The 9,855-nt window shown below is 39.5% G+C and overlaps 1 protein-coding gene across 20 annotated transcripts in view; it reads left to right on the top strand.

Annotated features, from left to right (window-relative positions):
* The window catches only part of Ralgps2 (Ral GEF with PH domain and SH3 binding motif 2), a 140,633-nt gene that overhangs the window by 104,498 nt on the left and 26,280 nt on the right, over window positions 1-9,855 (top strand). For all 20 annotated transcript variants that reach the window (XM_076547753.1, XM_076547746.1, XM_076547748.1 and 17 more), the window contains 2 exons: window positions 4,655-4,792; window positions 4,933-5,023. In XM_076547753.1, coding sequence (XP_076403868.1) covers window positions 4,655-4,792; window positions 4,933-5,023 — 229 coding nt within the window. The remainder of the gene's footprint in view (window positions 1-4,654; window positions 4,793-4,932; window positions 5,024-9,855) is intronic.

Raw genomic sequence — 9,855 nt, 5'->3', positions numbered from 1 at the left:
ACTGTTCTTTGCTCCCTTTGGGGATGTTTGTTGAAGGGGATTTGTTAAAGCAGGCAGCAAGGGCTCTTTCCGAGGAGGGCAGCAGATTGAGAGGAAAGGCTGCTTAGATTTCACATAGGGAGAGACAGGAGTGGGTATTGTGTCGGGGCAGGCTTCTTCAGAGAGGAAGTGATAGACAAGGCAGTGGAGGGATCTGGAAGGACACCGTAATAACTCCACCAAGAAACATCATTTGGACTTGGAAAGGAGAAGGGAGGGTCGTTTCCTGTAGGTAGGTAAGGTTTTTCTTGGATAGTAATTTTGATTAGATGGGCTCAGCTCAGTAGACATAGTCCAGTGCTTGTTTGAGATGACTGCTCACTCGCAAATGTAATGCAGTTTGAGCAACACTGCATTGTTATAACTCGAGGAGAAAGACCATTACATGCTAAGTTTATTTGTTTTAAAACTGCATATAAAGAATTTTCATCAGAGGTACACAATTATAGTACTTGTTTTTTTGCTAATTTTAAGGCATCATTAAGTTTAATGGTAAATACATATAAGAATATGCTAGCCGGGCGGTGGTGGCGCACGCCTTTAATCCCAGCACTCGGGAGGCAGAGCCAGGAGGATCTCTGTGAGTTCGAGGCCAGCCTGGGCTACCAAGTGAGTCCCAGGAAAGGCGCAAAGCTACGCAGAGAAACCCTGTCTCGAAAAACCACAAAAAAAAAAAAAAAAGAATATGCTTTGATTTATACTTTAACACTGTTTTCAAATACTTATTTACCTTTTATGTATTGGCATTCATATAAAAGAGCACATAATGACCCAAATGCAAGTCAGAACAATGAATTCTAGACTCTAAAACACTGTGCACAATTAAAAACAAGACAAAGTCAATGATGGCTTACTCAGTTTTAGCATAATTGAGAAAGTAGCATCAAAAGACTCATGATGCAGATAGTGCACATTCAAAAGTTAACATTTTGTTCTTTATAAATTTTACTTTTTTATGGTTAATACCTATAAACATGGTTCTTACGTCTCTTTTTAATTTTGTATATAAAAATAAAGTATCCTTAGCATTTCTGAGTTAACTTGTTTTGCAGATTATTAAGAGAATTACTAGTCATAGACTTACAGTCAGTCCCCAAATCACATGTGCACAGGGTGATGGACCGAATGCAGTGTTAGGTAAGGAATTAGAGGACAGTGCACTGAGCTGTATCTAAGAGGTAGAACCCTAGTCATTGTGTTAGAGAAAGATGAGGAAGACTGTAGGTGGACCTGCTCTGTCAGTGATGGTGCACGTGCATGTCTCATGAGCCTCAGAGAAGGTGCAGAAGGTGCCTGGTCTTTAGGCAATGGTCTTACTGGCCTTCGTTTTACATATACTATAGGAATTCCAAGAAAACTGAAGCGTTTTTAGCCAGTTACTGATCATACATGCTGTCTATCTCATTTAAAAAAAAAAACTCTAAATAAGAAAATATAAATTTCTAGTCTCTCAAGCGTGAAAGAAAGAGGGGGAGGGAGGGAGGGAGGGAGAGGAGGGGAGGATGTTTCTACCATACCGAGTATAAACTGTAAAGTTAATAGTTCTCTGGCATCATTTTTGGTGAAAGTGCAGGATGGTACATGCTCACTGTGGCTCAGTGAGCACTTCAGCAGCATGTAGATGCACTCTGTACCCACATTTGACTACTAATTCTAGTTTGTGGTACATTGAACATGATATTTAATTCTGTTTCTTCCTGAGAAGTTAAATTACTAGCCTTGAATAAAATTGTATTACACACTGATGTCTAGAAAGGCCGGGGGGGGGGGGGGGGGGGAGAGAGAGAGAGAGAGAGAGAGAGTGTGTGTGTGTGTGTGTGTGTGTGTGTGTGTGTGTGTGTGTGTGTGTGTGTGTGTGTGTTTGGCTTGTTTATATAGTGGGTGTTTAAATCTGGGACAGTTCTACTCCTTCAGTGTCAGTAAGTGATCAGAGGTCAAGTTGTGCAAGTTAGAATAAATGTGAATACCAGTGCTAAACCTTACAGTAGAGTATACATTTCCTGACTCTACCTGAGCATTTACAAGATAATTCAAAACAGTAACAGAAGAAATACCATATGAAATAAACAGTTTCTCCCAGTGAACTGAAAATGACCCATATGTAGGCTGCGACGGCAGGATGAACCCTCGGATTCTAGATACCGTGCTTCTATTGAGGTGAATTCTTTGTTTCAGGCCTTCCCATGTATATTATATCTCAGGGTCTGGGGTTTGGGCTTTGTTTTGTTTTGGTGTGTTGTTGTTTTGTCTGTGTTTCTGATAACTGGAGAACTTAGAAGGGAGCTGCTTATTTACAGCAGAGCCAGGTCCCTTCGTTAGTGATTCCCTCACTTCTGTTAGCAAGACCACTGGCAGATACTATAAAATACATGGGCTTATTTCATCTTCAATTTAATCTTAAAACCCTGCATTTTAGTTGGGGCCTAGACAAAATACAAACTATTCATAAACACCAACCACCCTTCACATAGGACATCTTTGAAGCATCACTTCAAAAAGACAAACATCTCCTAATTTTTATATTAATGTCTTTGCAGTTACCAAATGTCAGCTTTTATATTTGGGAAATATAGCCTAAGTATGCAGAACTAATGTTTTTGCTTTTTCAGATTGTTATATATTTGATTATAAAATTCTAGTCGGGCATGGTGGCACACACCTTGGAATGCAGAGGCAGGCGGATCTCTGTGAGTTCAAGGACAGCCAGGGCTACACAGAAACCTTGTTTTGAAAACAAACAAAAAAATCCCAAAAGTATTACTTCAGTAATATACTTCTATTTTTTAGAAGTGATACAGATGTAATAGAGAAAATCTGATGTAGTCAGTCCTTAATTACATAATTTTATAAGATTTTTAACCTTATATTTTAGAACTTTAATTAATTTATAACTGCCACATTTACAGAGACACTACTTGGTAAAAGCAAACTGGTTTTGTGTTATGAACAGTGTTCATTTATTTAATTCATGTATGCTAGTTGAGAAGGGTTGTCAAATTTAGGGAAATTATTATAGCTTCATTTAGTTAATCTTAAATTTTATATGATATTCCTGTTAGAACTTAAGTACAAGTGAGTCACTAAAATTATTGTCTGGATGTAAAGTGAAAATTTGCATTTCAGTTTTATATTAAAATTTTCCCAAAATTGTTTTGGGAAAAATTATTCATGATATCAACTAAAACTATGTAGAGTTTTCTCTTTTTCACGTTAAATAATCTATTTAGGACTTCAATAGAGTCGATTTCTAGTCTGTGGATAATTTGGTGGTCTTGGTAATAATGTCAACTATTCAGGTTTATTTGCTGAAAGTCTATTTAAAGATTAGAAAACATAGGGCTTAAAACTCCTAGATTTCCATTTCAACACGTCATGGGGAAAAATGTTTAAATAACTCAAAGAATACTGTAAAAACCAGTCTTGATCAGGAGTTGGTGAGGGAGTGGGAAGGAGAGGGGAGCGAGTTCTGGCAGGGTTAGCAGGCTGCCTAGGCCTTGTGCTGTATTGAGAACCAGCTCTTATCTAAGCATCACACAGGCTTTCTTTTTCTTAGAAAACAAAATAGAGCAACTCAAAAATGACTTCATAGTCTTGAACAAATGAGATAGGAGCAGGCTCAAAGCAGTTCTGCACTCATAAATGATAGGACATGGTAAAGGTCGGGATTCGAGGACTGGCAGTCCCCGACACGTCCCACGGTGGTGGCCCCGTTCTTTTCATCACTGTAGATTCAGGGTTTTCTCTGTGAAAACATGCTAAATAGTCTGTAAATTTCTTTCAGGAATTTATATAGAAACCAGGGACTGACACTGAGCTAGACTGGAAAGGTAAAAGGTTTGAATTAATGGACCTGTATCTAGAAAGTAATGGAAGAAAGTGGCCAACAGGTAAACCAGGGACTTGTGTAGAAGGCAGGGGCACAGGTCCTGAAAATTCATGGTCAATAAGGCGGAAACATATCTCTCCAATGGCAGTTTTCTTTTGCGTTTTCTATATAAATAGTGAACTCTTGGAAATATTTTTTGAAGGAGGAACTGCCTATGTTCAGGACTGATATGACTGAGAGATATATCATTCTTTCTGATTTCAGAAAACATGAAGTTGATTAGGAAGTTTCTGAAACCTTTTTTGTGGTCACAAAAAAGGTTTCAGAAACTCAGCTGCTGTTCTTTAAAACAAATAATGTACCTGAATTTAATTGATTGAAACACTCTTCATAGTTGAGGCTATCAGCTCAAAGCAAGGGTATGAGATGAACCTTAACTTCCCCATAGAAGGCATTGGCTCTGTCGACTTGTGGATGTTCCTTAGATAAAATAAAGACTGGGAACTGGTAATGGTTGAAACCATGTAATTACCAAGACTCAGAGAGTAAAATGACTGTCTCTGCCAGGTCAAGAACTCACCTCTTTGCCCTTTGGTGCTGAACTTTTGATTGTGGCCTTAGTCTGTGCTTGAAAAAAAAAACATGGGAGACTTCACAAGGAACATATGTTTGTATGGCTTGACCCCAACTCTAGAAACCAACTATGACATACTAGAAACATCTGTAAATTGGGTTTTGTTCCCTCTTGAGTCATTCAGATGCATGTGAGAGCTCTTTGTTCTGTTCCAGGTATCTATCTGTCAGACTTGACGTACATTGACTCAGCGTACCCATCCACTGGCAGCATTCTAGAAAATGAGCAGAGATCAAATTTGATGAATAACATTCTTCGAATAATTTCTGATTTACAGCAGTCCTGTGAATATGGTGAGTTAAAAGAATGTCTTGTAGAGTTAATTTCAGTTTTGGTGACATGTGGCCTTAGCTACCACCAGTTGTATTTTTCTCCTTAAGTTTCTAGTTACTATGTACTTGACTTAAATAATCCTTTGTCATCTTTTGCTTAGATATTCCCATGTTGCCTCATGTCCAAAAGTACCTGAATTCCGTTCAGTATATAGAAGAACTACAAAAGTTTGTGGAAGACGATAATTACAAGTAGGTCCATCTTCACATTTGGATACTTTGTCTAGTGCTCTGCTTTGAGCCTTCACCCTTTGGTCCAATGTGTTTAAACATCTAAGTACAATGTCTCTAGTTGTGCCTCCTCAGAGGTCTGTTAACAGTGGTAAGGGTAATTACATGCGCTTCTTTTAATCACATGATGTTAACCAGTATACAAATGCTTCAGCTTTATTTAAAAATAGTGTAGCTTTTAAGCCAGCAAGGAAGCCTGACAGTCGGAGCTCGATTCCGGGTCCCATATGAGAAAGGATCAAATCGCATAAGGTATCTTCCCCTCAAAAAATAAATACAGTAATTTAAACATGTTTTTGCATTCTTAGGCTGTAGAGAACAAGACATTTAATTCAAAGTAGAGTTTTTCCTTTTCCTTGTGTACTCAGGCTCTTTTCCTAAGGAAATTTCTATTTCTGTAAGCAGAAAAAAAAATTCATGCCATTCACAAAGTACAAAAACTATTCCTTCTTAAATGATTATTTTTAGACATGTCTTTGTAAGTGTTTCCAAGATTTGAGAGACTATTTAAACTTCCCATCCTGAGTCAAAGTACCACTGTAGTACCCTATTTAATGATATCATACTGTCTTCTAGTAAGGACCCTTAAGCTGGTAACCCTTTCTGGCTCCCTGGCCTGACTTCACCTCACAGCTGCCGGGGTAGAGAAGATGGTGCCTCTTGCTTTTCTTTTGGTTTCATTTGTTGATTTTTTTTCCCTTTGCTTTTTATGTGTGGTTTTCCCTGGGTTCCCAAGGTGTCCCCAACTGGTGGGCTCAGGCAGTTCTGTCTCCGACTGCTGAGGACCTGGACCTGTAGGTGTACACCACCTCAAATGGACATTGCTTAGCTTTATTATGCCATTTATTGCCAAGCTTTAAAGTTGAATTTTTGTCTTCAGCCCTCGCCCAATTCCCCGGGGCCTGTTTGAGCTGGCAAATGGCTCAGCTAGTAAGGGGTTTGCCTCCCAGCCTAACAACACGGAGGAGGAGAAAAGTGACTCTCTGTTGTTTGATAAAACTTTTCCTCGGGCAGAGTCCACACACACAGGTCTCCTCCCCCCAGATAGGGAACTCACTAAAGACACACCCAAGTCAACTTGGTAAACCAGTGGGTTTTATTGGAGTTATTTACAGGAGTGTAAATGACTCAAAGAGAGCTGTATCACCCAAGCCCACTCAGCATGGGTGACAGCTCACAGAGCTGGGAACCTGGGGCACAGTGCACAGCCTGCAGGCGGCCCAGTGGGTTGGAGAGTGTCCTGAGTGACTCTGTTTAAACCTCTTACCGGCAGCTCGGCTGGTTTCTGCCTCTTCCAGGGTGCTGGTCTGGTCTCTCTTGTCTGAGAGTGCATCTTAGCAATTTGGCTTGTTTACATCCTGGGAAGGAGGGCTTAGAGAATCTGGTCAGTTTCAGGGACTTTCTGAAGCTATTTTGAGTGGTTTACCTTCTGCTTAAGGAGCTTCCCATAAGGTTGGAATGTTTGAATATCAGAGCAAACTATTACAGAACATCCAGGGAAGTCATTCTCTGACTTTGTACACTTGTATCGTGGCTCCTGTGCATACAAGAATGAATGAATGAATGAATGAATGAATGAATGAGTAAAAAAATTCAAAGGCATGTTTTGAAAACATATCAAGATAGAAAAAAATCAGTGATTTTTTTCCCCCCAAGTATTAATGAAGTAGTATTTTCTTATCCCCTTTGATTAATGAAGATTGGCTTTTTACTTACAGCTTTCAACAGTCTTAATTCTGTGGAATAAAAGAATTAGTCCCATTGAAAACTAGAAATTCTAGAGTGTGATAAATTTTATTTTATTTTTTTTTAAAGATTTATTTATGTATACAGAGGAGGGCGCCAGATCTCATTACAGATGGTTGTGAGCCACCATGTGGTTGCTGGGAATTGAACTCAGGACCTCTGGAAGAGCAGTCAGTGCTCTTAACCTCTGAGCCATCTCTCCAGCCCTATAAATTTTATTTTGTTCTGATATTAAATATATTAAGCTCTGAAAATACTTTCATGTGTCTAAAATTGTATTGTTTGAAAATACCTTTATTATAATTTTCTTCCCCATATCATATCATTGAAATTTCTCTCTCAGCTTTTACACAAAATATTTATATATAGTGACTCACTTGATGTAATATGAGGCCAGTGTTAGCTTGCTAAGGCTGGAGTTTCACAGACCTTGGGCTATGTTGTAAGGGTCTTGAGTGGTCTGTGTCTTACTGTTTATCTCTTTTTCCTGTGCCTCCAGTTACTGCCTCTGGTATAAATAGAGAATTGACACTTGACAAACACATGTTGTCCAGGGAAATATGAACAATTATCTTGATGTTCTAAAATCTCAATACAAGTATCTATTAAAATCTGTCTTCTAGCTAAAGAAACGTACTGACTTAAAAAGAGTTACAATTGTTAGGGTCCTAGAGAAGTCCCATGAAAGACCATCATCCATGTATGCAATCAGCAAGAGCGTTTATTATTCCGGCATGCTGGGGCCTATCATCCCACAAAAAAGGAAAGATGGCAAAGACTCTGAGAGAGATGTGTGAGCTCCTTTTAAGCATAGCCAAGAGGAGGCCCTAAGGCAGTTAGGTTATTTTATCTACGATTGGCTTAAGCAAGTGGCAATCATATTACTATGTTCTAATTGGCCAGGACTAGTTAGAGGCTGGTCAAGGTACAGTTTTCCCATCTTTGAGCAAACCTGGACAAGTCCCTGGCTTTGTCCTTGAGCTGCTGTGGAGGCTGACTGGCCTAGCACACACTGACCATGGGGCCTGGCTCAGTGGCCCAGGCTTAGTGCGTCCTATCTCCCTTGTCCCTGTGGTCAGGGGCGCCAGTAATTAATTGTCCATTGTTCGTGGCTCTTACAGAAATTGCCGGTCCAGTCTCAGGAAACTGAAATTGAGAGGAGACTGAGCAGCCTGTTTTGGCGTCTGCTCGGTCCTCTCAACAGTATTATGCAGAAGAGCAGTCTTAAGTAAAACCTACACAATTACAATTACAGAGAATGGTAAACTTTTACTGACTATAGCAAGATTGTGATGGAGTTTGTATTAAAGCTAATTGTTTTGTTTGTTGAGATGGGTCCTCCATGTAGCTCTGGTTGTCCTAGAACTCACTATGTGGACCACTGACACTTGGAATAGCAGTTGATCCTGAAGTGCCTTTCATACTGCAGTTAGAGGCCATAGGTAGCATTGGGATGTAGTCAGCCAGCCCCTGCTCTGTTCCATCCTGAGAGGGTGCAGTGCTGGGAAAGGTAGACACTGCCCACAGAGGCATCTGCAGGGAATGCAGTCTGCTGCGCCCTTTGTCTGTGCTGTCAAGTAACTGGAATAGAACTGTTTCTTATTTTCTTAGGTTATAAAGGAAATAATTTTTTTTTTTTTTTTTTTTTTTTTTGGTTTTTCAAGACAGGGTTTCTCTGCGTAGCTTTGCGCCTTTCCTGGAACTCACTTGGTAGCCCAGGCTGGCCTCGAACTCACAGAGATCCGCCTGGCTCTGCCTCCCGAGTGCTGGGATTAAAGGCGTGCGCCACCACCGCCCGGCTAGGAAATAATTAAATACCTTCACTGGATTTGTTTTCAGTTTGCATGCTTCTTTATTTTGTGATTTCACTGAAACTTCCAGATAGAACATTCACCTAGTGTTTACAAGGCCCTTGATGAAGCCCCCAGCGCCACCAAAACAAAAGACAACTCACAAATTTTCAAATTCTTCAAGTCTTTACAAATTACACCAAAACATTTTCTACAATTTACTTCTTCAGTATTGTTTCCCAAATTGCTTCCACTAATAAAAATCAAGACATCTTTCTGTGATACTCAAAACTGGATGTGTAGACAGCACAAGTAACATAAATTCACAGCATTGACCCCACCACCACCAAGCCCAAACCCCATATGGCCTCAGATGATCAGGAGAGCAGTGAGTGTCTCCCAACACAAAGTCCTAAGCTTCCTTTAAAACGTTGTGAGATTGGTTAGTGTATGTCTTTTGAGTTTTGTTTTTGTTTTAACTTGATTGTGCAGTTTATAACTATGAACTTTGTAGATGGTGTATCATGGTGTGAAAAAAATTAGGCACACCTGTAAGGTGAGAATTGAAAAGCCATTTTGGAAACAATCTTTGTGTTGTATAGGCCTTTCTTTTCATAAGCTGTGTTACTTGATTTGTTGGGTAGTTCTGTAAAAAGTGTTTTGAAAATTTTCAGTATTAAAATCAACCCAATAGTTCATCTTACAGAGATTCTTTTTTTTTTTTTTTTTGGTTTTTCGAGACAGGGTTTCTCTGTAGACGAGGCTGGCCTAGAACTCACAGAGATCCGCCTACCTTGGCCTCCTGAGTGCCGGGATTAAAGGCGTGCGCCACCACTGCCCGGCATCTTACAGAGATTCTAGAAATAAATTATGTATTAAATAATACATGAGTATTAGTACATTCCTGAATTTGATTGTCATTTAGTTAAATGTGTGTCAGTACAAATCTAAATCATTTTTTGCTTCTTGGTTGGTTTGTGTGAGGCAGGATCTCAAACTATAGCCCAGGCTGGCCTGGACTCCATTGTGTAGCCCAGGCTGGCTACCATGTCCAGCATAATTAAAATCATCTTTTAGTAATTTAGTAAATGTCTTTAGCTGGAGTGAATTGTTTGGCACCTTTGTGTGGTAACTGAAGAGGTGTATGTGTTTAAATATAACATTTTGATGTTTTTTTCCTCTTCAGTATTTTGTAAAAGTAACTATAAGACTGGCTTATGAGAGAGATTTAACACCTGAATTAAAAATTACATTGAA

Source organism: Peromyscus maniculatus, chromosome 11 (assembly GCF_049852395.1).
Source record: "Peromyscus maniculatus bairdii isolate BWxNUB_F1_BW_parent chromosome 11, HU_Pman_BW_mat_3.1, whole genome shotgun sequence".
NCBI lineage: Eukaryota > Metazoa > Chordata > Mammalia > Rodentia > Cricetidae > Peromyscus > Peromyscus maniculatus.
Note: the sequence above shows the minus strand (reverse complement) of the source record. Positions and strands in the feature narration are given on the sequence as shown.